The sequence below is a fragment of the Melospiza georgiana genome, chromosome 9 (assembly GCF_028018845.1).
Source record: "Melospiza georgiana isolate bMelGeo1 chromosome 9, bMelGeo1.pri, whole genome shotgun sequence".
Lineage (NCBI taxonomy): Eukaryota > Metazoa > Chordata > Aves > Passeriformes > Passerellidae > Melospiza > Melospiza georgiana.
In genome coordinates, this window is record NC_080438.1 from 15,608,942 (window position 1) to 15,636,713 (window position 27,772).

At 40.9% G+C, this 27,772-nt stretch overlaps 1 protein-coding gene across 2 annotated transcripts in view; it reads left to right on the forward strand.

Annotated features, from left to right (window-relative positions):
- The first annotated feature begins 783 nt into the window (after positions 1-783).
- Positions 784-27,772, forward strand: part of TGFBR3 (transforming growth factor beta receptor 3) — a 108,849-nt gene continuing 81,860 nt past the window's right edge. For both annotated transcript variants that reach the window (XM_058029914.1, XM_058029915.1), the window contains exons 1-2: positions 784-895; positions 14,088-14,261. In XM_058029914.1, the coding sequence (XP_057885897.1) occupies positions 14,204-14,261 (58 nt within the window). In that variant the 5' untranslated portion in view covers positions 784-895; positions 14,088-14,203. The remainder of the gene's footprint in view (positions 896-14,087; positions 14,262-27,772) is intronic.

The following is a 27,772-nucleotide window of genomic DNA, read 5'->3' on the forward strand; positions in this document are numbered from 1 at the left end:
ACAACCTTAAGCGTGCCTTCTGCACTGTACAGCACTTTCTGTTATTTCCTAGTATAATGAACCTCGAGGGAACTGGAATAGTTTGCTCCGCTGTAAACGATGTCAGCTCTGCGGTGTTGGCCAAAACTGGTTGAGATGTGGGCTCTGGGCTGCCCTCGGCTGGGGAGGCAGCACTGAGGGGCGGCCGGGGCCTCGCTCTGCGCCAGCCGCCGCTGGGAGCTGGGCCCGCTCGGGGGGCTGCAGGGACGTACCTCGGTGCACAGGGCAGGGCACCGTCACACCGCCGCTCAGACTGGGCCCGTACCGAGCGCAGCCCAGGCTCCGTTACGGACGCGGTGCCCGGCGGCCTCACGCGGTTTCGAGGCCGGTAACTTCAAGGCCGTTGCGGCTCCGGCTGCCGTGAGCAGGGACTGTGCCCCTAGCCCCGGCTGCGCGGGGGTTTTCGAGCCGCTGGCCGCCAGCACAGCCGGGCCGTGCGCGACCCCAGGACCCCCTCACGGCTCCCGGGGGGCGGGCGGGGCTCAGGTGTGGGACGGGACGGGGCGGGCGGGGCCGCGGCGCGCGCTGGCGGCACGCGGGCGCGAGGGGCGGTGGGCGCGGCCGTCACGGCGCCGTCTCCGCCCCGCGCCCAATGGCGGCACCGCCCGCGTCCGCCCGCCCCGCCCCGCGGGCCGCGGGGTTACTGCCGGGCCGGAGGCCGGGCGGGCGCACACGCGCCTCCTCCGCCTCCGCCTCCTCGCTGCCTCCTCCGCGCACCGCGGGCCGGGCAGCGGTGGCCGGCGCTGGGCGGCCTTGGCGAGGACTGCGTTCCCGTCCCGGCCGGCGGTGCCCATGGCGTAGCTGCGCCGCTGCGCGCCTGCCCCGCGGGACGCGGCGTGGACAGACCTGCCGCCGGGTAGGTGCGGCGGCCGCGACCCCCGCCCCGATTCGGGCCGTCCGCTGGGGCTGTCACCGTGACAGGGCTGAGCGGGAGGGTCCGGGGGCCTCCGCCGGGCGCGGGCTGCGGGAGCTGCCGGGGGCGGTCAGTGTCCGCACGCGTGCCGGGAGGAGCGGCTCGCCCCTCGGGACCGGGACCGTGCGAGCTGCGGGCTCCCTGTGGGAACCGAGGGGAGAGCGGGAGGCGGGCACCTGGCGAGGGGCAGCTACAGGTGTCCCAGCGGCGGTCGCTGTGCCCGGTACGTGCTGGGCGCGCTGCGGGCAGAGAGCGAAATGCTTTACAGATAGGCTCGCTCTGCTGTGTGCGAGTGTGTCCTCGTACCCTTCCTGAGCCCAGGTGAGAACTCGGCAGTGCACGAGCAGAGTGTGACTTCAGTGTAAGTGACAATAATAAAAGGGCCAGTATAATGTCCCTTCAGTGTTATTTCAGTGAGGCATTGACATGTGGGAGTTCCTGCTGCAGATTTTGCAGGGGATGCACTGGAGTCAGGTCACTGCAGGCTTCTGAGTACAGCTGTCCTAGTAATAACAAGAATGTGGCTTCTATGTTAGATGTAAAATAAGTAAGTTTTTAAACATGAGCTTTCCCCAGTTTCAAGTGCACTTGCAGTTCCAAAGTCATGGGTGTCAAACAGCACAGGATGTGCTACTTCTCCCTTTCACAAGAAAGGGCTTATTCAGGTGTAGTGTGCGTGTGTAGTTATGCCTTTTCCACTTGCTGTGGATGTAACCAGATCTAAATCTACTTAGTTCTATTAAGCTGTAGGTGTTGAAATTGATTTGCTGTCATTTATTATTTTCTTCTCAAATGTATGATCATTGCACAGTTCATTTTTTACAGAGTATTTCTGGTAGTGTTTGTAAGTTGTTAAAGAGACACTTGGACATACAAGTGCCATTATTTTGCTCTAACAAAAAGGTTTTCTGGCTGGGTCTGTATTTATACTGATCTAAGTTTATGTATTTTTTGTTTGGTGAGGTTAAACAGGGTGATATCAGACCCCCAATGGAGAGAAAACCCGAAGTGAGAGAGCTGCCTGCTCACTAACTGTGGCATCAATTAGGTTTGTCTCATGGTGACCCACAGGACTGATACTATTGTAGTGTCATATATGGAAGACTTTACATGTGTAAATGAAATCTCTTCCCAAGACAAAATCTAATTGTTTATTGCTACTTATGAAGATTACTTTATTTTCCTTACAGTCCATGCTTTTTTCCATGAATGCCTGCCACAGTATGAGTTGGTCGCTGGGTTTTTAATTAGCCCTGCACAAGTATCCTGTCAAAGTATTCCCAACAACAGTGTTAGTAAATGTTAATGGCAGATGCTTATTCATTTGAAGAGCTCCAGTTTAACCCATGAAAGCTTACAGGGCTTGAGTTCCAGCTGAGGAGGAGCTGCTCCTCGAATGCTGACCTGGTGCAGCTGGGGCTGGGCTGGGGGAGGAAGGGAGGGACGCGTGTTGGAGGGGGGGGCAGGTCATTGGCTTCCTTCAGTGAAGAGTCCTTTACTCTGAAACTTGCTTCCCCCAATTGTTTGCTGCAGTTCAACCTTTTCAAGTTTAAAGTGACACTTCAGATTTTTCTCTTGACATGCTTTCTGTCCCTGGGGAGATCTTGTTTCATTGTTGATTTTGATCCATGTTTTGTGGGTCCAGATCCTCATCTAGTCAAAGCGTGTTAAGTGATATCCACCAAGGGTGTGAGTTCTTTTAAAAAGTAACTTTTAGTTGTTGTTCCTGGCATGCAAAACATATTTTCATACTCCAGCATCTTGATGCCTACCACAGGAACAGTGTTTGGAAGTCAATTGCTAAACCAGCAGGGGGAACACAAAACTTGCTGTCTATAAAGTCTCTCCTCCTACCACAGTTGGAATTTATTAAAACTTTGGGCCTATACTTTTGATAGTATTTCTTTAGAAGGTGAATGTTAATTTACTTGGAACACCCACATACATTGAAATAAACACATTATTTTCAAATACTTGTTTATACATTTCCTCTAGCAGGCAGATCTCCCATTCTTCTGAATGCAATTTTTGCCATATTAGCCATGACTGACTTGCAAAAATACTACAGGTTTATGTGAGTGAAATTTCTCTATGAAGATGTTTGAAGTGAATTAATCCCAAGAAACGATATTTTGAGTAATCCTGCAAAGTTTCAGATGATGAACTAGACAAAATATTTTCAGAGTGGAGCTCTTACTAGGTCACATATGATTGCACGTAGACATCTCGAGAGCTCAAGTTGACTTGCAAAGCAGTTGTATTCTCACAAGAAACTATTGCTAGTATTTAGGCTTTCCATAAAAGAAAATATTTCTAGATATTCTCTTAGGTTTTAAGAAGCCATTACTAGCTTATTATGTAGAGGTCAACTGATGGTCCCAACACAGAGCAATAATAGGTTTTTTTTTTTCATTCATATTGGCGTAATGATTAAGTCTTTTGTACCAGGAATACAGAATGTAAAGGCTGTTGCCAAAGAAGGTTATGTGGATGGCTTGCACCAATCCATATTGCTTTCTGGTCTGTGAAGTCTGGTGCAGCCAAATGGCAAATACTGAAGGTGTGGATGCACAAACAGATGGCTGAATGGGAATTTGCAGGGTGTCAGGTACTCCTCAGTAAGAGCTGGGGAACAGCCTGACATCACAGTAAATTCAAGAATCTTGCTGCTTCTACTTGGGGTTAAGCCACCTTTCACTGATGGTGGGGTAAAAACATGCCGAGGAGCATTTGCTACAGAGTAACCAGTTTGCTGCTTGTTATTGATAACAATTGTATATTCCACCAGCATTAGGTGCTAAAGCAAATACAGACACAATAGAGTTCAACTGAAATTAACAGTCCCAGGTCAGGTTTAAGGATATGTAAGCTCTGGTTCTGGAATGGCACTAATTGCACAGTGAGGTATAAAATAGATATAAATGTATATAAAGTATATGCATATTTCAATGGCTATGCATTGTTCTCTGAGAGCATTACTTGATGTTGCCTGCCCCTAAAAGTACAAAAAGGTGTATGTTAAATTCCATTGGCAATCTTCATCTTCTGTTGTTTTCATGGAATCCCAAACTTTCTCTCCAGATGGTTCTCTTGAGATGCTGAAGTGTGTATTTTGTAAAGTCAAACTGAAATTTCTGTTTTAATGTGATTTGAAAATAGTGGTAAATCTTTGCCTAATTTGTCTTACAATTCTTTTTTTTTTTTTTGATATTGCCAGTAATATTGTGTTAAAATTAAAGACATGAATTATCAAGTCTTGGGCCATTTATGTGAATCTCAGAAAATACTATCTGGGATGTAGATTGCAAATATCTTGGCAATCACATTGCTTTTGATCTAGTTCCATAAAAATATTTGTATATTATAAATAGGCATTACTTCTATAGCAGTAATATTTGTGGTGATTAACAGTGGTATGCCAATTTCTAGCCACTTCATGAATACAAGCATGTTTTGCCATAAAAATGTACTAGCAAAAAGTAGTGCAGTTGGAATTGCTTGATCCATCAGTGTGGATTCGCATTTTTATGTGCTGGCATTCATCCAACAGAGCAGCATTTCTTGTGCTTACAGCAACAATTAACTCTGTGGTAGCCAAAATGAGAGAGGTTTACCAGATTTCAGTTATCTCTGGAAATCATGGAAGAGGGACTTTAAAGCTGCCACCTAATTTATATTCCATATTTTTTAATTTCAAGTATCACAAAATAAATGTCTTAAAAGAAGAACTTACTTTTTGACCTTGATTATCTAAGTAGTCATATTTGTTGAGTTCAGCAGAGAACATTTCATATATTGCATTTTAAGATAATAACTGTTTATTTGTACTTTCAAATAATTCTGTCTTGGAAAGTGTGCTAGTTTCTGATGTTTCTATAATGAAATGAATGGTGTTTTTGAGGAAAATGTGAAAACAATTTCATCTTCATCCTGTGAATAGTACTTCAAAATGAGTGACACCTGCTTATTATTAACAAATTTATTGCATTATATTTAGCACTTCTGTGTAATAATCACTCTAATTTCAGTACACTAGTTGGCCAAATTCAGATTTTTTTTTCTTCTGTCCTGCTGTAAGAGGTAATAACATTTTGAGAGTCAGCTGGAAAGGGCCTCTCTTTTAGATAATTTCTGTTGTGACCTTGCAAGAGACCTGCTTAGATTGCAGGAGAGCAGTTTATCTAGAGGTCTTTGGTCTGAAACAATTTAATTATAGAGCGGCTGTGTAGAGGTTGTTTTTCTGCCCAGAAGGCAGTAGGGGCTGTGATACATAAGGTGGTGTTAGTTATTCTGAAGGATAGTGGCAATTTGTTTATTCTCTGATTCTCCTTTGTAAGCATAGGCATTTTCTGTTGGAAATTGGTGAGCTATATTGTGTGAGTCAGGGACAATAAAAAAATGCCAAAGTATCCAGTGAGCTTACTGTGTAGTAGAAATTTGCTGAATTCATGTGTTTCTTTGCCAAGAAGCTGGAGGTGGACTGAAGACTGGTATGTCCTCTTTTGCCTTACATTTGACAAGTAAGTTGTTAGACTGTAGCTGCATTTGACTCTGTGTGATTGAGAGCTATGGTAGTATTTTTACAATGTTTTTTACAATGATGTGAGTGAAACAAAATTCTGTTCTGCTTTCCAAAGCAGCTGTTGTGGTGTTTGAAAAGAGCCTTTTCTTTAATAAAGCTATTGCATTAATGGACCAAGTCACTCCTCCAGTGTATGCAGCTTGTGTTCTGTGATAGATTAGTTCCTCCCTCCAGCAGTTAAAATCACCACTGTTTCTAAATACCTGTAGATCTGGTGAATTGGTTCACTCCAGTGATCATCATATACATGATAATTTCCTTCTGACAGAAAGGTCCTTCTGACAAATTATTTATGTGACTACTGGAATTTGTTGTGGTCTTCCTTCTCTCCATACCTGTGCCTGAAAATTTTTTACAGTTGTTATTTATACATTTGATGTAACATATTTAAAGGAAATTCTGAATGGTGATGATTTTATGGGAGTGTTCTCCACTCACTCTGAGTGGAACATGCTAGTGATTCATACCTTGACTGAAGCAAATGCCCAACGAAGTGCTTCTAAATAAAAATTTTTATGAAAAAAATTTTGCTCCAACCTGAATAGATTTTTCTGCTCAACAAATGGAATGACACCATTTATTTGGTAGAAAGTGAGAGGGTAGATGCCCCTACACAAAGGGAAACTCTTTTTGACTCCTTCTTTTAACTGTGTGTCCCTTTAAGGACTTCCCTGTTTGTGTGGGAGAAGTTTCCTATCTGTGAGATGCGCAGCTGAAAGTTTAGTGGCTAACAGATAACTTTTGGTGGGTTTATCTTGCATTCTTGTTTAGCAACCTGAACAAATAATCTGCTCATCTGCCTGCCTATTAGAGTTTGCCTTATTCTAGAGACCAAAAGAGACACTTATTTTGTTGCTCTGTTTGGCTTTTTTTCCCAAATGTGGGTCTGATAATGCATGCAGTTAACTTTAAAATCCCTAGTAGGTAATATTTCAGTCTGTTAATTCACTTCTTGTAGTATGTAATGGTCCATGGCAGTGAGGAGGGCTGGCTTGTATTGCTTCATCTAATTCCCCTGTAATGAGAAGCACTGATTTTTCAATCTTGTTCATTTATTTACTAACTGTCTTTTTTGTTTGTTTCTTTTACCCTTCCCAAAGAGGATTGCATCCTTATACAGTGAACTTGTTTAATGCTGTAGTCTTGCTTTTCATCATAATCTTTGTGGCTTTCTCACAATTAACCCAGACAGTTGCTGGTATTTATAGGTCATGGTTTCAAAACTACTTTTCTAAATGTCTACAAGTCATTTCAAGATTTTAAATCCACCACTGATGGATTTAGTTGTTTTTTCATGGTAGGAAGGTTCTAGGTAAAATATTTCTAGATGCAATCCTATGGTTTTGCAGTTCGGTCTTGAAAAAAATAACAGTGCCGAGCATTCATTAACAGTAATTTGCTGAAATCTTTTACCCTGTGTGGAAGAAGCCTTGCTGAATTGTTGGTAATTTTCCATCCTGCTGTGGCTTCAATTCCACAGAGATGCCCTCCCTAGGGTTATATCTGGCTTGATAGGTACATTAGAGCTGTTATCTGTTTAGTTGAGGTGTTCAATTAGAAACCCAGCCAAGTAAAACTTAAGATAAATTAAATTTGTGTGAAGTTGTTGGCTGCTACTGTGTTTATGAAGAGTAAGATAGTCCAGTGCCAGGAAACCTATTCTGTTTCCAATTAGAAACAATAAAAAGTTGGTAATTAGTCCAAAGAAATTTAACTGTGAGAAAGAAAGGTTCTAGAGATGTTTTTTTCATGCAATTTAGCATGATCTCACTTAGAGTGAAGATTCCTATTTCTATTGTTTTTGTTTTAGGGTAAACTTCTTAGAAGCAGCAAGTCCCATTTAAGAAACATGAACTTAGTTCTTGTTAGTTGTGGTGAGATATTACTGGTTAATTGGGAACTTGAGTTTTATTCAAATGTACATCTGAGATTTCTTGAGTTGCCATGTTTTTATGTATGTATGTTTCTGGTTATGTCTGCTTTTTTGCTTCGTTGTGCTTCCTTAATGTGTATCAGAAAGATGGGGTATAATTGTGCTTCTGGTATTCCCTGGTAAAATCAGTGAGGTTTCTTGTCCATTTTCTAACTAGAAGGTGGAAGCAGAATGCCCCAAGTAGTGTGTTGTCTTTCCAGGCAGGTGTTAAGGAGGTGCTGCTGTGGCCAAGGTGAGGTCCTGTTATGACTTTTTGCCTGTGAAAGAATGGAGTAGCTGTGAGTTGCACAGAAAATACACAGCTGGAGCTGGTATGAGATTGCAGATGGCTTGAGCCAATACAGTACAAGAGCTGTACAGCACCCCTGCCTCTTGTTTTCTCCACTCCCTTTAGAGATGTCCTGATGTAGGAAGTGCCTGAAGGCTCTATGATAAAGGAAAAAAATTCTGATTTGGTACTCAGATTACGTGTGGGGTGTTGGTCTTGGTAAACTCTGTCTGCGGTGCCATCTGTGCCTCCTCCTGTAGAGGTTCAGTAACCTCTAGGAATTTCTGCTGCTGTCAAAAAGCAATCTGTTCCAGTCTGCTCCTTGTGGAAGCCTTGTGTGCTCCTTCCACTCCAAGATGCCCGAATGCACTTCCTTCCCTTCCATGCATTGAAACCCTCCTGCATCCTGATCCTTTAAGAGACTGTTCTCTTGTTTACACTTGGTAAGCAAAACCTTCCTCAGCCTAGGAAGATTTAACTGCATACCTCCCTGTGTTTGGGGGAAGGGAAGTCCTGGGAATGTATAACAGAATGATTTTTTTTGGTCCTGTTTCTGTAAACTGTCTCTTACTTTTGTGCTGTATTATGCAGTGATTCTTCACCCAAAACTTACAATATCTGGTGTCATCTAAATTGACAGCAATAAAATCAGGTGATTAAAAAAAGGGAAAGTTGTGAAGCTGAAGGGGAAGTTGGTTATGAAATGATACTGAGAATAGACACCCCCATCCACACTTTCATTCCAGCTGTGGGCAAAATACCTACCAGGTAACAAAATCCCCCTCCAGTACACTGTTACTAAATAGGTGGAATGGTTTCACATTTTTATTGGATTTATTTGTTTATATTTTTGTTCCTGTAATTTGGTAGGCTACATTGTAATACATTAATAAGAAAATAAATAAAATACTAAAACAAAAATCACATGGAATAGAGGGGCACATTACTAAATGGCATAAAACATCTTCATTTGGCACTCATCCAGTTCCCATAGCCTTTAACTGTGACTTGTTGAAATGTCCCATTACAAGCACAGCAGCATGTGAACTGCAGGACATCAGAGTTACTTTTTCCCTGGACTTTATGATATGTCAGGATTTTTAGTTTTATTGCTATTCATATATTCCCTGAAAATGAAACTGCTTTGTTGTTTCTAAACCAGAATCTGTCCCTTTATAGTTTATGAATAAGTTACTATTTTAAGTTCTGAATGAACTTGTGGGACTTTGTGTATATGCCTTGGACATAGACATTTAAAAATTTGGACAAATTTTCAATTCCACGTGAGCATTTGCTAATCCTATTAATCAGCTTTCCTGCCTGTATGTGTGCAAATCGTGCAGAATTGACATGATCAATGTCAGCTAGTAAGTCTTTAAAAAAGCATTTTTAATAGGAGTAGGGTTATAAATAAGCCCTTTTGCTGTTCCTAAGTTTATAGAACTGCTCATATAGTTAACTATTTGTGGGGTTATTTTACTTGAGATTGGGTGTACTTGATTACAAATGTTTGCCTTATTTACTTACACAGGGCATGCGTGTATTCACTGCATTCTCACAGGGAAGCAGCTTGGACAAATGGAAGAAAAACCGGTTAAATGAGTGAAATGGTTGCCATGTGTAAAACAAGCAAACAAAAAATGCAAAAGCTTTGGCTGTGAAGGCGGCCTTGGATGGCCTAGAAACTTGGGTTCACGTTGCTATGGCAAAACAACACAAAGGGACAGATCCTGCTGGCTTCACTCAAGTATCCCCATTCACTTTGTTGGGACTTGTGATGTGACTTGAGAGGAGGAGGAATTTTGGCTTGCTTTGGTAGAGGAGTGTTTGTTAGCAGTGTTGTAGAGAGCTGTGCAACCTCTGGCACCACGTGTGGAAAGAGAAGGGAATTACCAGAGTCCATGCTGATAAGGCAGAGAGGAAGTGGAAGTTATTCTTCAGGGAGTAAAGGAAAAGTTTAGACAACAAGAAGGGTAGAGTTAAGGCAGGGGAAGAGCTTGTATGGGAAAGGTAGGTGCTGATTAATGAAACAGATGGTAGCTGTTGGGGAAAGGGCTTCAGGGAACAGAAGTAAAAGGGGTAAATAAAACAATAAGATCCCAATTCAGCAAGAAATGTGGCAAATTCCTGTGCTAGAGAAGCGTTAATAGGAAACAGAAATGCCCTAGAATCTGTGGCTCTGGCTGCCTGCAGGTTGCACTGGGCAGAGAAGCTTTGAAGAAGTAAGCAAAAATAAATTTACCTAGAGAAGAAAAGGGTGTAAAAGTTGAAGCTAAGGAGACTTCTGATTTGAAGAAGACTGCTGCATAATAGTCACTTGGCTAAAAGTACAGAATTGGGCTGAGTAGAAAGGTGCTCAAATGTCCTGAAGCCTGAACCTAACCCAGGGTGGTTCATTTTCATTTATAGTTCTTGAAGCACTTTAGAGCAGAGTCCTGTCCCCTTTCTAGAGAGCATTAGGCCCACGTGGGGGTGGGGGCATTTCTGCTAGTGGCAGAACGGTGCTGAATGTCATTTCTTAGTGACAAGCCATAGACCACAGAGCCTTATGGTCTGGGAGTGCCTGTCAGTAAGGACTAGAAAATCCATAGGGAAAGATGTTTTGGATTTTTTTTAGGAGTAAGTGTCATGCTTCTAGCCTGTGAATTCTTCCATGTTGTTGCAGTATTAAAGGTGACTTTTTAGTTCAAAGGCTAGCTTTAAAAAATCCAAAGACTGAAATTCTGAGGAAGATGAGTAGCAGAATTTTACAAAGAAAACTATTTATGTAGGTGAAAGGCAGAGAGAAAACAGTAGTGTACTCAAGTGATTTGTTTCTTCTGCTATTGGCTCTAACAAATATAGATTGCTTTAAGTACCACTAAATTAAGGACAACATTTGTTGTCCTTTAGCTTAGCATAGCAATGAGATCTGTCCTTCCAGGCCGTGCTTTGGTATCTTCCAAAAGCACCATGCTTTTCACTGGGTTCTAGCTAAGCTTTATGCATTAAAATTCTCATGGGCACCAGAGGCTCCTAGCTGAAACCAAATTAAAACCTCATGCTTTCTCCTTTGCTTGTCCTTATGTACTTCAAAATGTGTTTCCTCCCCTTCCATTTCCCCAGTCTTCTTTCATACCTAATCAAAGCTAGTAGTAGTCAGGTTATTCCTGATGTTCCCAGCAGCATGTATTCCTGATTTGATCTGCAGATATATATTTCTCAACAAAATAGGGTCTTTGTGGTTTTTAGACCCTCACTTTTACCAGGACTAGTGGCCTTTACAACAGCAGATTTCAGTGAAAATGACCAAAAATGACCCCATAGTCTTCAATGGTTTTGATTCAGATGCCTTCTTTTGCCAGCCTTCCTTGCAGCTTGTTGTAGTAAAAAGCATTGGCATGAAAACATTATTAATAAACCCAAAACTCATGTCTTCTCTTTCTCTTCCACATCAGGATTTTTTGGTTATACTTTTAATATGTCCTTTCATGATCTCATTTACAAAAATAGCCACCCAGATATACCCCAAAGGAAAAGATGATTCTCTTGAAAATTTCTTCTGAATGTCAAGTTGGCTAGCAGTTGTGTTTACTTCTTGGGTAAATAGTTTAGGTTCCTTATCCCTTTGCACAGCTTTCTTCTCTTGTTTCAAGGGAACTAGCTTCCTATTTTGTGGACTGGCTTTTCCTAGTTTGCAGGTTTCACATTTTTTCTAGTGACAGCAGGTCTCGCACTGAAGCAAAATCTGGCAGATTTTGCACCACAACTTAACTTTCTCACTTTTTGTTGTTGTGGTTGGTTAGTTTGTTTGTTTGGTACTGTCAGATGGTCACTTAAGAGCAGCTTGGTAGCTGATTCCTGCCACACATGATCATATTTTGGAAAATATCAACAAATTGCCTGCTTAGTAGGTTTAGTCTTAAATGAGTTATTACTAGCAGTTTCATCTGTCTTTTAAATTGCAGCTGTGGAGCTGACAGTTGGGGTATCATTCATCCTAAATTCATGAAACTCACTGTTAGTTTGTCACCTTTTCATGTTGTTTGATATTTGCCCTGCATTTTGAGTTTGTGAGTGTATGTCTTCAAGCAAGTGAGCTCACTCTTCAGAAAGCTCTTCCAAATTTTCATTTAAGTCTTCATTATTCACCCTTCATGAACTGGCAGAATCAGGGTAGAAGTTTAGGACTTTTCAATCATATACTGGTAGCTCTGAGTCATACCTTGCAAAAGTTATTGGTCAGTAGATTGTGGTAGGGATCAAATCACTCCTACAGATGGAAATGTGTATGTGTTCTCTCTGCCTTTGAAATCAGCTTTTTCAAATGGACTTTCATCCAAGTTGAATTGCAACTTGACATTTAAACACATTTAGATGCTCAGGTCAGAATGGGATTCTAAACATAATTTCTTTCTCTCCAGTTCTTTCCCTGTGCTCCCTGTTTCTACACAACTTGGTGCCTTATAAAATTGTCACTGAGGAATGAGAGGCTTATGCAGATGGGACAGTGAGCATCTTGGATTTTCTTTATTAGCATATGTGCTGTAGTTGCTCTTTTTCTGGTTTCTCTTCTGTTTGTTGGTGGTGGTCAAATGGCTGTACATCAGTAACTTGGGTTTCAGAATGCTTCTTCATTGCCTCTTTGCACATAGGACATCTTGCAGAACATTATGATGGTCTTCTATAGATAACACTGACTAGAAACCTCATTATTTCCTCTATTTGATAATTTTTCTTTGTGGCAGCATTTAAAAATTGAACTAGCAACCAAATAGTACCACCAGGAGGTAGAGTTAGGTTTCTTTTCATCTAGAGAAATAGCAGCAAATTATTCCAGTTTATATTTGACTTCCCAAATAATGCTCAATATTTGTAATGTCTTGCCATTTTTCCAAAAGTGCATTTTAGGTGGGGCACTAGAAAAGGAGCTGCATGAACCCCCATGTTGTGACAGACTGTCAGCTCCTGGCTCCCCCCATACCATGCTGTCCTGTAGGAGTGTGTCTGGTGTTCCCAGCAGCCTGCAGAGCTGCTCCTGTTCCCCCCACCTCCCAGTGGGATCTGGGGCACTGCCAAGGCCACTTGGAGGTTCCAGGAGCTGGATGCTGAGTGGAGCATCTGCAGGAGGCTGGAGTTGTGCCCTTGGGCCCCAGCAGCCCTTTCAGGGGTGTAGATGCAGCTCTATGCACACAGGGCAGTGCCACCCCACCAAATAACCCATGCAGAAATGCTGCTGAGCAGTTTGTCCAGTTTCCTCAGAGCCCCAGGGGTGCTGGTCTTCAAATGCTGATCTGGGTGCAGGTTCTGGTTGAGCAGGCTTCTGCTGGTGCACAGCATGGCACACACTGTGTGACAGAATCTGGCCTTTTGTCCTTGTGCTTCATTCCATTGTCAGGTCAGCAAGAACCTTTTAAGTGATATTGATGTTGCCACATGATCCTGACTCAGCATTGTGCTATCACTTAGTCCCAAGATGGAGGTTTGTCATTTCTTGCAGTACTTTATGATGGGTGTTAGTGGTTGCCAAGGTGCCATCTGTCATCTGCTCCCAAAGGCTCAATACCAACATTCCTGTTCTTTACCTTCCTGGTTTGTAATCTTATTCTAGACATCTAGATAACTGAGAATAGAATAAAAAAAAGTTTAAGAGGATATTGTGGATCTGCTTAAGTGTTTCCCATCCAAAATCTGCAGCATGCATTCTGGGGTCAGAATTTTCCATGTTTGTAAGGGTTGCAGGCATCAGCTCTATTGTCATTTATTAGCGTAGCACGCTGGAGTTGTTTAACTGACCTGGTATATCATGTCTCAAAGTATTTTAAAATAAAGATTCTGAGCAGTTTTATGTTTATATTTAGTGTCGAGTAGCATGGAAAAGTTTTCAGAGTTTGTCATACTGAGAAATGATGAGTTAAATTTGAGTTACCCACCAACCAGCACATGTGAAACATTTCTCCATGCTATAATAAAGGTAGCAGCAGATAACTGAGCAAACAAATGTTTATATGCACCAGGGAAAGTCTGATTACTTAAAATAAACATGTCTGAGGGTGTGAGTACCATTGGCAGGCTTCAGTGGGACTGTGGTATTAGCTGACAGAAAGGACTCTGGGGCCTCGCTTCCAAACAGATCCCAACTTGCACAATGTATCATAGAAGGGAGCAACATCTGCAAAGAAGTACTGCAATACAGGGGAGGAATACTAAGTTACTGGTACCTAGGGTATCTGACAATATAAAATGCACTCCCCTACTAGACCTTTAAGAGAGAGTTCTGTTTCTCTTCTTACAAGAGAGAGAATTTTAAATATCTAACAATATTTCTGTAAGTTGTATTTGTATTAATGTTTATTTTTACTTCTTTCTGTAGGCAATTAAAACTCCAGAAGATCTGATTTCAAAGCCCACCACAAATTTCAAAGAAAGTAAATCTACATGAGGAGCCACAAAGCAAGTTGATTTGAGAAGAATACAGCATTTACAAAAATGTCAAGTTGTGTGACTTCAGTGTTTCCTTTGATGGTTTTGTGCTTTGCAGCTGCAGGTAGGTGGTATTATGCAAATCATGCATTCAGTGGATTAACTTGATGTGCATATTTAGAATTGTTGATCAGAAATACTTTTTCATGCTGAAGAAAGTAGGTCAGCTAAAGTATGTCTAGGTTTTCTGTAAAACTATTGTGATCATAATTGCATCATATATGATGTGAGAAACAATGCTGTTCCTATAAGAATGTTTTCTTGCATCTATGTTCACCCTTAAGATAATACAAGAACTGCAGTAGTAATCGAAGTTATTTAGGTTATTTACCTATTTATTTTTAAAAAAATGCATGGTGCACTTAAAGGGGAGGATTGATATGGAAGCCTTTGGGAGTGGAGGCAGTGTAGCTCTGCCAGCCTGATGAACTATTGGCTCTGCCAAGAGGCTGAGTTTATTTTCCCAGATGCAGGGTTGGGCTGGTGAAGCTGAGGCTGCTAGAGTCTCTCTGCAGAGCTGGGCTGAAAGGGTCTACCTGCTCAGCTCCATGCTGCCTCCAAGACCTGTAATCTGGAATTAAGCCCCAATTATTTGACTTTATAAAAAATATGTCAGACAAAATCCCAGAAAGGTTCATAATAGGTCACTGAGTCTGTCCATCCATCCTGCCTTATTGGGATAAACCTCACCTTGGTCATTTCTGACAGTTGTCTAACGTGACTTACAGTCAACCATTAGTGATGATGGCAAAGGCCTTTTAATAACAGTTGTCTGTGTTAATGGAGTCCTTTTCGGTTAGGAACATGCATTGCCATTTAAGGGGATTGTTCCCGTCCCACATTTTGGCCTAGCTGGGGATTTTTAAAATGGTATGTTGCAATAACTTGTGACAGAGAAAGGAAAGATCTGTGGAGTTCAAGTACCTAGTTTATTCTGTAGTTTCTTCAAGCACTGAAGTGATTGTACTCAGAATGTTTGTTTGTCAAAGTTCTTTCTGTGGTTGCAAGGGGAAGCCTCTTATGTGTCCAGCTTGTGTACAGTGTGGGTCTTTGGAGAAGAGGCCAAGTGGATGTGCAGTCAGTCAAAATGAGACAGTGGGAAAAGCAGACAGTGGACAGATGGCTTGCTTAAATCTGAGATGTCCTCACTGTGGAAAAGATGACCAGCTTTGGAAGAGACAGGGCTGAACAATTAAATGTGTTACAATTTGGCTTCATTTCATCTTCAGCATGGAAAATTATGTTATTTCAAGCCCTCAAGCCTTGTGGGACTTTCTCTGGGTTTGACCTCCTTGAGGGCATCCATCCAGCATGAGTAACTTTGATTGTTTAACAGTACGTGATGCTGACATTTTGCAATAGCTTCACTGCAGACAGACTTCCAGCAATGCAGGGTGTGTCTGAGTGTGTCTGCAGCTCGAGCTGAGCACATCAATGCTGCTCTTGGCTTACAAGAGCCATTACTTGGAGCAAATCTGGATCATTCTAGATGTGTAAAAATCTACTTTAAAAGGAAGGGCCAGTGCAGAAAAGAAAAGCTTTTTTAATTGATCACAACCATAATTCTGTTTTGCTGCTGAGGAGAATGCTTGCCTGTTGAGTCAGCTTACCTCTTAATGCTAGCTTTAATTAAAACCCACTGATTTAAAAGTGCTGTCAAACAGTAACACTATTAGTAAGTTATTCAGTGTTAAAAAAAAGTAATGTGTCTGTCTTGAAATTCGTTGTGGTTTTTTTTGGTTTTACTCCCCATCTCTGTGTTTTCCTCTGGCAGATATTCTTGAAACAAACTCTTAAAAAGCTTTGGATTCAATCAGATGCTTAAGTAGAGTGACAGAATTACTTTGGCTGGAAGGGACCTCTGGAAGTCTACTCCAGCACCCTGCTTGGAGGAAGGCTAGTTTCAAATTCTTTCTTTCTTTCTCTGATTTTTCTTCTATCTGTATGGGAAGAAATCAGCTGAGGAGAGTAGGAGGGGTCACAGTCTGTTAGGGGAAGGTGAGGAAACACTGTCTTTGTGGTTTCTGGCTATATCTGCCTGTATGTTTTGGTTTCCTTCCATGCTTTTTAAATTTTTCAATAAATTCTTAATGAGAACAACTAGATAATGTCCTTACAGAGTATAATGAGTACAGTGAGATAAGAGCAAGAACCAATGGACTATGATGAAGAGGGAAGAGATGTCAGGCAGATGCAATTAAAACTGAGGAAGGACAGCTCTCTGAAGGTTATTCAGATAGAGCTTTTGCAACTGGAGGCTTTGAGTCCTTTTAATGCAAACAGTTATGCTTTAAATGCAGGGAGTTTGTGGCTCTAGGTGGGAGCACACAGCGTGTTGCAGAGCTGTGAAAAGCTGGCAGAGGGCCCTGGCTCTGGTCAGTCTGGTGGCCAGGGCACTGCAGGCGTGGCTCCTAATTGCCAGCATCCAGAACCTGTGCTTTTCCAGTCTTGAACCACAAATGTACTGGTATAAACAAAACTAGAAGTCTAAATAAAGTTAAGAAATATAAATAAAATCCCTTGCTTGTGGTGGAGCCTGGGGGAGGCAGGGGGCAGCATGCCACCTCCCTAGGGTATTGATTTATTTTTACATTTGAGCCTTTTTCCAGCTTGCTCTTTGTTTCTGAAGAAGTGAAGCTGCTGCAGCAGAGCACACCTTTGTTTTGTTTGCCAGTCCTACTCTGAAACTGCTGCTACTGGTTATGGAGGGTGTTTTGCTGACATTGTAGTAGCTTCGGTGTTCTTGTATTTTCAGGTGTGAGGTTCTAGACAGAATCCATGTTTGGTTTCTGTTTTTCCACTCTTGCTCTTGAAGGTACTAGTATGTTAAATATATCAAAAAGCCCCCAAAACGCTGGAGTTACACTGCATGATGTACAGAAATGGATGGTCAAAGATGAATCACAGATCTGCATGTTTTTCAAGCAAATAGTTTAAATATTACACCTCACTAACTGCATTGAAAATAGTCTATATAAATATTCAAAGAATATTTGCCTGTTTTTCTACCTCCTTATACTACTTGGATGTATGTAGCTAAATGCTTATCTGAATTTGATTTACTTTTGTCTTGTACACTGATTTCTTGTAAGCTTTTATTTGTAAAGCTTTTTTGGGCAGAAAAAGACTGCACAGTAAACCTTGATTACTCTGAGATTTTTCTACTTCATGGAAAGTCCAAGGCAGGATGGGGAGAAAAACTTCTGGCAAGCTCTCTACCCGACTGAAGGAATGAAGTTTTTGAAGTGGGATTAAATTAAGGTCTGGCAACCTGCAACAGGAGCTGCACACAAACACTTAGAACTACACACAGTTATCCAGGCCTTGGATGACCTCTTAAATTAGTCTGGCTTTTTAATCTTGGAGCAAAAATATTCTGTCCTAATGTGGCTTAAATCAAAGGCTGGAACATATTTATTTTACTTGCTGGCAAATTAGTGCAGTTGGGTGCATGATGCATGTCATAATAAAATGTCTTAGAGGACAGCTGAAATCCATACCTGCTCTAGACCTTGAGGGCCGAACCTTCAACAGAACAGGTCCTTCTGTGAAGGAATGGGGATGTTTTTTAACTTCAATTTTTTGGTTTTGGTTTGTTTCTTTCTATCCTGCATTACTATTCAGCTGGAAAGAAGACAGAAGGGTGATACAGGCTATGGATTTCCAGTGGCCAAAGGTTCTCATTGCAGCCTCTGGGGTAGATCTTCTGTTGGTGCAAATCATTCCTGCTGCTGAGAAAGCAGCACACCTGTGGCACCTGATACCAACTGGAATTTGCCCATGGAGCCATGTTCACTTTCCTTCAACACCCTTGATATTTAGCATTGTCTGTGCTTGACTTGTGGATGCTTTTCTCCCTATGGCTGCATTTCATGGTTGTGGTCAGGCAGATGATGACCCTGTAAGAATTGCATATATTGAAGAATTTACTTATTTTCTGTAATGCTGAGGTTATTGGTTTATCTGCTTATGTTAGGTCTGTCTTTATGGTTTTCTTCCAACAGCTCTTTACTCCCTGGTTCTCCCCTCTATTGTAATCCTAGCTGCTTTTTCTTTCTTTTTACATACTTGTTTTTGTAAGTAATCTTACATTGTTCAGAGCATGTGTGCTTCATTTTCTGTAGGACTGTTCACTTGCAAGCTCATGTATCTCTGGATCTGTGCCCCCCAGATATGATTGTGATGGGTGCCATGTTAATAAGTGGAACAACAGGAAGAAACAGGCCTTGTCATGACACCTAGTTTTTATGTTTTTTTTTAAAGATGAACTTCCCCTGACCTTGAACATTGTGTTTCCAAAAGCAATATATGATTCTTCAAAGCACGGTAGAAAAACCTTCTACTAGAAGGTGAAGGACATGATCTAAAAAAAGTAGAAAGTAATACTGGGAGTTACACAAATTTCCTTCTATTTTAAACAGTGTTTGCTGGGTATTTCCCAGATTTAATTAGACTGTAATTATTTTTTCCTTAAAGTATTTGTTGCCAGAGGTGTGGAGTTTTTTGTTTGTTTAAATTGTTTTTAGAGGATGAGAACCAAGGGAAAGAGGTTGGATCTTGAATTCTTAGGACTGAAGTAAAGCACAGGCTGGTTGCAGTATTCAGCTTTTGAATGGATGAAGATTTCACTTTCTACTTCCCTTTCCCTTCACATCTTTCTCATAATCAGCTGACTCCTGCCTTCCTTGTGAAATCACCTGTTCCTATCTGTTGATGGTCTGGGTGTTCAGACTTTTGAGGATGAAATAAACCAGCACTCAGAACATTTGAAGATTTGCAGTGTCAGAGAATTAGAGGAGCAAAGGCTGGTTCATGTGCTGTGCCATGGCAGAAAGGCTGCAAGGAGGGGCAGGGGCTGCAAGGGAATGCCCACCCTCTTCAGGGGAGGCTTATGTGCTCTCAGCTCTGAGAAATACTACTGAGAAACCAGGGACTGGCTATTAAAAGTGGAAATTGTTATAATTTTTTTATTCCTTCATCACCCTGATGGTGATTTGAAACATATGAATACCACATGTTTATCTGATAAGGAATCAAATGATGAATTCCTAAATTCATGTCCGTGAGCTCTGTGACATAACTTTGAGATGCCAAAATATACATAAAAAAGAGTTAATTTTCATTTCACACAAAACCTAATACCTTTCAAGCAGTAAATTGTTTTAAGTGAGCACTTTAAATAAAAAGACTGATTAGACTAAATCTGTGTCCCCTGATTTAAGTTTCTTCAGCATTCTTGTGCTGCATGTTGATCTATTCCTTTGTAAATTACTTCTTTAATCAGTTCATCTGTCTGTCTTTCAGCAACTGAATTGAATCAAATCCTGTGCCATTTCTATGTGCTTTATGCTTAAATAGTGTTTTTTTTATCTTCCAAACCCACGCAAAAATTGTGAAGAATTTAAAGAGTCAGGACACAGAGAAGGGTTATGTATTTTCAAAGAGGTAATTGTATCACAGACTTGGAATGGCTTGAACTGAACAGACTTCATTTTTCCTGTATCAGCAAGGCTCTCAAGCTAAAACCAGTTGAATTTCAGCAGAATTCTGCACAATTCTGCACCCATGTGGAGCAGTAGGATGTGGGATTGTGGGTCCTGATTCAGCAGAACAGCTGAGTGTATATCCAAGTGTTTGCTGAACCGGAGCATTTATCACTAAACATCAATATCTGCTTCTTTGATTAAAACTGGCTCTGGTGATGCCAAAGGAGCCCTAAGAAATCTGCAGCCCATAATGCAGTGCTGGAAATGTGTAGGTGCAGGCAAATGGTGTTACTGAGGCTCTCTGGAGGGAGGTACTCCACTGATGAAAAGTAGTTTTGAGGAAAATTTTATGGCACAGAATGGGGATGGCATTAATCCGTATCTTTGTAAAGGAATTTATTCAAGTTTTCCTTTTTTTTTTAAGAGAAACTTGTCTTTAACGAGTTCTAAGCTCCACATAATTATTTTATAAATACTTTGCTAAAAATAATTCTTTTGTTTTCTGAAGGGAATTGGGATTTGAGGTTTTGCTTGTAGATCTTTTAATATCCTTTCTGTATTGCAGGCCCTTGTTAACTCTTTATTATCGTTTCCATCTGTCATTTGTCTAATAAATAACACGATCCCTTTAATTAATAAAAAAGTGAAAAAGGCATATTTATTTAACTAAAGATTAGACTTCACATGCTGTAGAACCCCACACCCAGCATTCCCAATGTGGTCCTGGGGTGTCTCACCAAGAAATGAAGCATCTGCTATTAGAAAAGCAATTGTTATTTTCACATTAAAATTGTATTGAATTTCTGCAAATCTGTTTCTTTTGTAAGCTCCTTCCACTGAAGCATACTTGTATGATTCAATGCCATTATTTTACTGCTGGTCATGTTATAGTGTAGAGAAAATATAGGGACCAGATACATGCCTTTTCAAGAAAGAGAAATAATTTAATCCTCTGTAGCTAATGCTAAAAAGAACTGAAGTCCCTTAGGCTGTAAGTCATAGGAGAGATGAATTTGGAGTGAAAAAAAATATATATTTAGCACAAAGACTGTACCATGTTTCATTACCTGAAGGCACTGAGTTGGATTCCTCTTTGGTGTGAACTTATTTTAAGTCAATGGAATTTCACCAAGGATAAGTTTTGACACCAGGTGACAAAAGCAAAGGTTTTCACTAATGCCATGAAGTGCAGCTGCTTTAAGCACAATGTGCTTTTCTTTTTAAGCATACTTTATAAAAGATGGAGCTATTGTTCCTTTTTTTGGCAGCTTCCACACTGTGAGACTTACTAATAGGCGTTTAATAAAAAAGGGATTTTACCTGTCAGGGATAGAAATAACTAAACTGAAAAGGTCATTACTCTGATTATTGAAGTAGTGCAGTGAAGATGTAACAAATAAAGGAGTTTGGGGGTGGGCAATGGAAATGTATGTAAGGTTTGTTGCTGTTTTATCTCTTCAGCAAAAAGTTTGCATTCATCTGAAGCAGGTTTGGTGTTTTGGTGGTGGATTTTTCTGTTATCTTCTCCTTAACACTTGAAGCCAAGAGTGGGTGAAGAATTTATTTTTATGGTTATTTTTGCTCATTTTCTTCTTTAGTTTTTCTTCATTTCCTTGATCACCAAATCTGCCTTGAGTCTGGAAAGGATGATGGATGCAATCTATTTTGGAATAAATAAAATTTTTCTTTATTTATACTTTTAATTTAAATAGAGCAGTAATAAGTATGTCCTACCAGAGATGCTCCTCGTTATTTTCATTCTAGCTACTACGTCAAAATCAATTTTTTCCATCACAAGAATATGTGCCTTTCTTTAATATGTAAAAATCAAGGAGGGACACTTAGCATCATAATGCCTTGGTGATTCTTTAGACTTCAGGAATTGTATGAAAGTGGATAAAGGTGTAAAGGTTATTTGTAGCTATTACTGAAGTAGTTTAGCACAGTTCAGTTTGCAAATTTGGGGTTGCTTTAAGAAAATATGTAGAAGATGAAGAACTTGAAAAGCAGAGGTCACACATTTTATATATTGGGGGTGTGTGTGTTTGTTTAGTCTAAATGGGCATTTTGGTTACTCCTGGGAAGCATCTGCTCTGTAGCATGAAAGCTGGACAGGAAGCATAAAAAGCGTGGGTGGACAGGTGCTGCTGTGTCTGAGGACAGGGTGGAGTGCTGCCCTGCCCGTGGAGTGATGTGCCCTCTCGGTACAGCCAGGCCCAGCCGCCCCCTGTGAGGTGATGTGTGTGTGTGTGTGTGTGTGTCCATCCTCTGTGGTGACCGAGTGTAAATGTCTGTGTCTGAAGGACCCCTGGGAGAGGGTGGGGCGAGTTATGGGCTGGCAGAGCAGCTCCTTCCTGCTGTGGCTCTGCCACGAGCAGGGGCTCCTGAACGAGAGAGAGCACGGGGAGGCTGGAGCAGCAGCTGGAGCTGTTCTCCTTGTGCAACCCCCGTGCCCGATGGCCGTAGCTCTGTTCGGTGCACGGGGCTAATCTGTGAGCCTCTGCTTTTGGCTGAAATGTGAAAGGCTCGCATCTGGATTTGTGACTTGCTCTGTGATCTCCCCACGAGTTATTTAATCTCTCAGTCTTGGTCACTTGATATGTAAAACGGATGTGTTCAACCCTGGCATCTTCCCTGCAGGCCTGTTTGAAGAGCCAATGTAATCACTTTAAAGTCACATGGTTGACATTGTTGCTAACTGCTGGGATCTCGGTAATTCTTCAAAACCTCCCTGTGCCCTTTTTGGAGGTATGAAAATAACAAAAGTTTTACTAAAGGTACTGCCAGACTATTTGCCAATTTTGCTTGGTTTTAGACTCATGGATGCTGAACTGCAGAGGTTTGTTGTGATCTCTGATAAGGATCAAGGTGGTTTACGTTTTGGCAAGACATAGATAAAGTATCATGTTCTGAGAAGTGTCTTAACTCATGGAGTTACTTATTTTACTCTACCCATCATCCTTATTTAAAAAAAAATTAAAATTCACTATATTTGCAAGAAGTAGAGTCAGCCATACCAAAGCAAGGAAGTGGGAAATCTGAGACTGTACCAAAAATGATTTTCAGGTGAAATACAACTCTTTTGTTGCATGATTGGGAGACAACTTACAACTGCATTAAATCCCATGCAGGATTTGAGCAACATGATACAATTTAATGTGTGGCTTCAGTTTCTTGCATTAGGGTTGACTTTTCCTTTGGACTGTATAATAACTTGTAAGAGTTATATACAGTAAGAGTGGCCAGATTTCTGTATCTTCTGTTTTGAAATGTTATGTCAGTCTGGCAAAATTTTCTTTTATGGCACTAATGAGTTCAAAGCAGTAATTAATTTTTCTGTGGGATATTTTCACCTTCAAGCTGAAAAAGTAATAGGTATTTGAATAAATTGGCAAGAAAACTGTTGAGAGATTACTTTGGAAATTACTTGTCTCAGTTGCTTTTTGGAAGTAGGCCAGTAGTAGTTATTTTTCTTGCTAAAATAGTGCTCGTGGCCATATTGTTCACTGCCTTCATTCTCCAGTGCTGATGCTTGATCTCTGTGATCACAGATGGAAGTAAGAGACCTCAAGTATGCATCATAGGAAGGTCTCTGAGGTTTTTCTGAAGATTGCAATTGTCTTAATTGTAATACCTGACCAATGCTTCTGTAGTGCCTCCTGTGAAAAGGGGAAAAAAAAAGTAACTGAAATGTCAGAATAAGGAATGCTTCATGGCAGTAAGAGAAAAATAAAAGCAACCCTAAAAAAGATCTGATTTTATGACTTGTGTCTCTTGAAATCTTTTTTCTTCTTTGAAATTAGAAAAGTTAGAGGTATTTTCAGCAATTTCATGCCCAAGATAAAATAATGTTTAAGACTGTGTGATGGTTGATTTTGAATAAAGCATTTTAAAAAATATAAAGTTCCTTAATTCTAGGTCTATGATACATTTACTGGATCTCAAAAGTATGTTTGCAGCAAGAAGCCTATAAGTCAGCTCTTATAAATACTAGACTGAGCTTCAACTTAATTGATGTGATTCAGGAGAAAAGAATTCTAATGAAACTGTTCTGAGTATTGAACTGCTTAATAGTGTTGTTAAAATCTTCTTGTATATGGAGAAAACCAAACCAGCTTATTGTTCTGTTTGTTTCAAAATTGCACAAGCACTATGTAAAGGATTAACCAAAAATATTGTCAAAAACATTTCAAGTAAAAGTTGCTAACAAAGAACTCCTTGGGTTTTTTTCCTGCCTTGAAGAGTCCTAAAATGTATCTTGCCTCTTTCTCCAGAGAAATAATAATGCACTTGAGATGGTTTTATAGGTCAAGCATTCATGTAACTGTCTATGATTTGACAAGATTGCTCAAAGGAAAAGTGGAGTGAAATCAGGATTTACCCAGGAGGATTTTTGAGCAATGAATCAGTGCTTTTTTGGCTTAGTGGACTGAAATAATTTAATTGGAGAAATCAACATTTTTGGTACTAGTTGACTGAACTAATTAAGTTGATTCAGTTTTGATACCTGTGTTGTCATCTTGTTCCAGTTGCTTTCCTTAAATTTTTGGAAGGAGCCAGCCTGTATACTGCTGTCCCTGTGCTCCCTGGTGCCATCTCTTGCTGGAATGCTTTTTTGAGGATTCAGTTTGCTGCTTGGAGGGCTGCAAGTGCTGCAGACATAACAGGTTCATGTTGAGACCATAACTTCCTGCAGAATTGCTGTGTCTTCTTCCCTTTAATCCCATTCTAAACCAGTCAGTAGGTGTCTGATCCTGATACAGTTGCATAGCATTATGTCTCTAGGAGGACTTAATGGCAGAAATTTGAAGATGGTGTAGCACAGGTCCTCTTTCTTAATGGGTTTAATCCTAAGGGTCATGTCCTGAAGTGATAACAAAACTCGTGTTCTGGTCTGAAGACTTTTGGCCTGCCTTCTCCATTGGCGACACATAAGTTTGTTTGCTTTTTCTTCAAAGCTTCTTGTTAGGTCCTCTGTGCTATTTTGTTAACTAAGTCCTGTGTGGTGGAGTTGGAGAGAGATTTACTGAGAACCTGCTGTGCAAGGGCTGTTGTGCCAGCAAAGGGAAATCATGCTATTGCTCACTTTTGGTGGGACCCTGCAATGGGTGTGATGCTCTCTGCTCCCCTCTTTACTCGGGGCTATGTTCTTCCTCCCGTGTTCAATATCTCACTGTAATTGTTTGTATCCAAGATGTGCATTAGTATGGGTTTTTTTGCTAGGATGATCTCATCCCTAATGAGTATTTGATGCCTTTGCAATGTTCCTAATATACACATAGAACAGCTGGAAGAGACTTTTTAAACAAGGATCTTTGTAATATCCTGGATGATCTCAAAGAACATTCAAATACAACAGTGGAGTTGCATTGGAAGCTTTCAAGATAAACATATTTTTTCATACAATGGCTGAACAGTGTGCAGTGGGTGACATAGGGGGTCTCTCTGCATTTACAGTGAATGAAAGCTGCAGTGAACTGTCCAAAGGGGTTAACTAAACTGCTAATGGTTAATAGTAAGCACAAGTAAAAAACAGTAGATGAGAGTACACTTCTGTGCTATATTTCTGAATATATTCAAGTTGTTATTGTAGCCTTTTTATCCAGAGAAAAGGTTGTTTGTCCTCAACAAGAACTTGGTTCTTTTCCAGCCAGCCTTGTGGCACTGGTGCTAGGGCTGTGAGTGGTGGGACTGTGGAACTGCTCTGCCCGGGCTCTCTCTGGTCCTGAGTCAGGCCTGTGCTGTGCTCGGGGAGGGAGTGGGGCTGTTGGTTTCCCAGCTGTCCGTGTGCAATTAGAAAAGGCTGATACCGTGCTTCAGGTGCTCAGTTGGGGGTGGCAGCTTTTCTAAAGCAGGATACACTCACCAAGTGACTTGCCTTGCAGTGTGAGGTTAAGCTGCTTCTGCGTTGGATGGCCACTAAATTACCACACATCTCATGAGGTATTAGTGAAAGCATGGCTGTTAACTTCCATTCCATTCAATGAATTTAAACTACTGGTTCACAGATGGGAAGAACAAGTTTCAACTGGGCTCCTGTGTGCTTACATGAGAGCTTTTAAGTCCTAGAAGTGGCTGGTTTTCTCTGAACCATCATGATTGCTAGAGCAAATAAGGGACCCTTGGAAGTGTGTGGTGGGGTAGTGGAGCCTCCATTTTTTGCAGCAGATTATGTTTGTATTAGGTCAAAAATGACTTTCCTCTTATAGAAGAAGAGCATTGAAGTATTGTTCAAGTATTTTAAGTAACTTGATCTGTGCCTCACCTGGTGGCAGAGTCGGACACAACCTCAATGTAAAACAGCCTGTCAGAATTGGAATATAAAGCAACAAAACCATTTGGTTTACTGGCACAGCTGTACATCCTTACCCAAAAGTACATGAAAAAGCTGAGAGAAGCACTTTTTTTGTTCATGTAACTTATGTAACTCTACCCATAACAAGCGTTTGCCAGCTAGTTTCCCACAGTGATATGCAATACCTTACAAAAAGGAAATGTGCTGCTGCACAATGCAATGTTGAAACTTCTATGCTTCTCCTATGAAGACTGTTCAGTAAATGAGAGGCAACAGTCCTCCTCTGGACTCTTGAGCTGGAACTCTTCACAGTCAGTGTGTTATGCTACAATGTAAGCAAGTGAAAGCCTGAACCATTTGACCTTGTTAAAATCTACCCAACCATATAGTTTAACTGGGCCCTGCATTAGTTTGTCTGCTCGGTTTTTTGTTTGTATCTTGTTGGACATCTAAGTTTTTTCAGTCCCTAGCTCTTTTTTTTCCCCAAAATCAAAACCTGATATTACCTCCTAGTTAAAATATGCTGAAATGGGTTGCTTACATGGTATTTTCTCCTAAAAAAATAATAGTAGTAATTAAAAAAAAGGCATGTAAGATGCATAGCAATGGCTACTTTCAGGCTGTCAAAAATTGCAGCAAACCAGATGAATTGCCACCACCGAGTGCTGACTCAATGATATCTTTTATGTGTACTTTGAATGTTTAGCAGGAAGAGAGATTACTCATTCCCTCACCTTTCTGAGGGACTGTTTGAAAGCTTGCAAATCCTGCATGAGGCCCCTTAGACTGCTGACTGCACTGCAAAGTTATTTTGCATCTAGTAAATTCCAGTATATTGTGACTGTTTTCTGAGTAACACTATCCTTTACTGATTGTACTTGAAAACAAATAGTGCTAAGTGTTGCTGAGTCACTTTGAAAGGCTCACTGAAAGGTTTCTCACTGCTTACCCTATATGCAGGGCTGGGGTGTTGGTTGTTCTTTTTGTAGGAAGCAAAAAGCCATCCTACTCATTGAGGTCTCTGCTTACAGTTATGTTAGGGGCTAAGAAAACTTCTGTGATCTTGCACTTTTACATTTAGTTAGTGTTTTCTGGTTAGTTTTTACAGAATGTACCTGCATTTTTTTCCCTGAAGCCTTGTTGTTTGCTTGTTGAAGAAGGAGCAGCAGGCGTTTTCCTGTCCTGGAGAAGACAAGGAATTGCACTCCATTGCCAGCTCTCGGGCCCCCCATGTGTTCCCTGTGGTGTCAAGGAGGCTCATGCTCATGTGTAAGCCCTTAAATGGGAGTTGAACCTTTGCTATACAGAGAGATGGATTTCTACACCTGTGGGGTCTCTGAAAAGGAAGTACTTCAGATGTGCGTGTGAACATTTTATATTTTTGTGAAACCTGAATCGGCTTTGAGGCTCTCTGAGACTTTTTTCTCTGTAGCAATGATACTGCGATGCATGCCTTATAAAGGCTGTGTTAGCATTGGGCACAAATGACTTATTTCCTGTTAAAAATCCTTTCCCCAGCTTCCCTTAAAAAAAAAAAAAAAAGTCAGTAAAAGATTATTTGAGGAGAAGAGCCATTGTGTTTTCATATGGAGGCCATCTCAGTTCTCCTTTTATATCTGTTGCTCGCCTGGGAGAATACGCTGTACTCATGTCCAGAGCTTGAATTGTTTGCAGCTTCTTATTAGTTTTGAAAATGCATTTAGCAGCTAACTGCCAATGTGCGTGCTCCTTCTGCTTACAGCTAACAAGCAGCTGGGCAGTGCATTAAGGAAATGTGAAACTGGTTAACTCTTG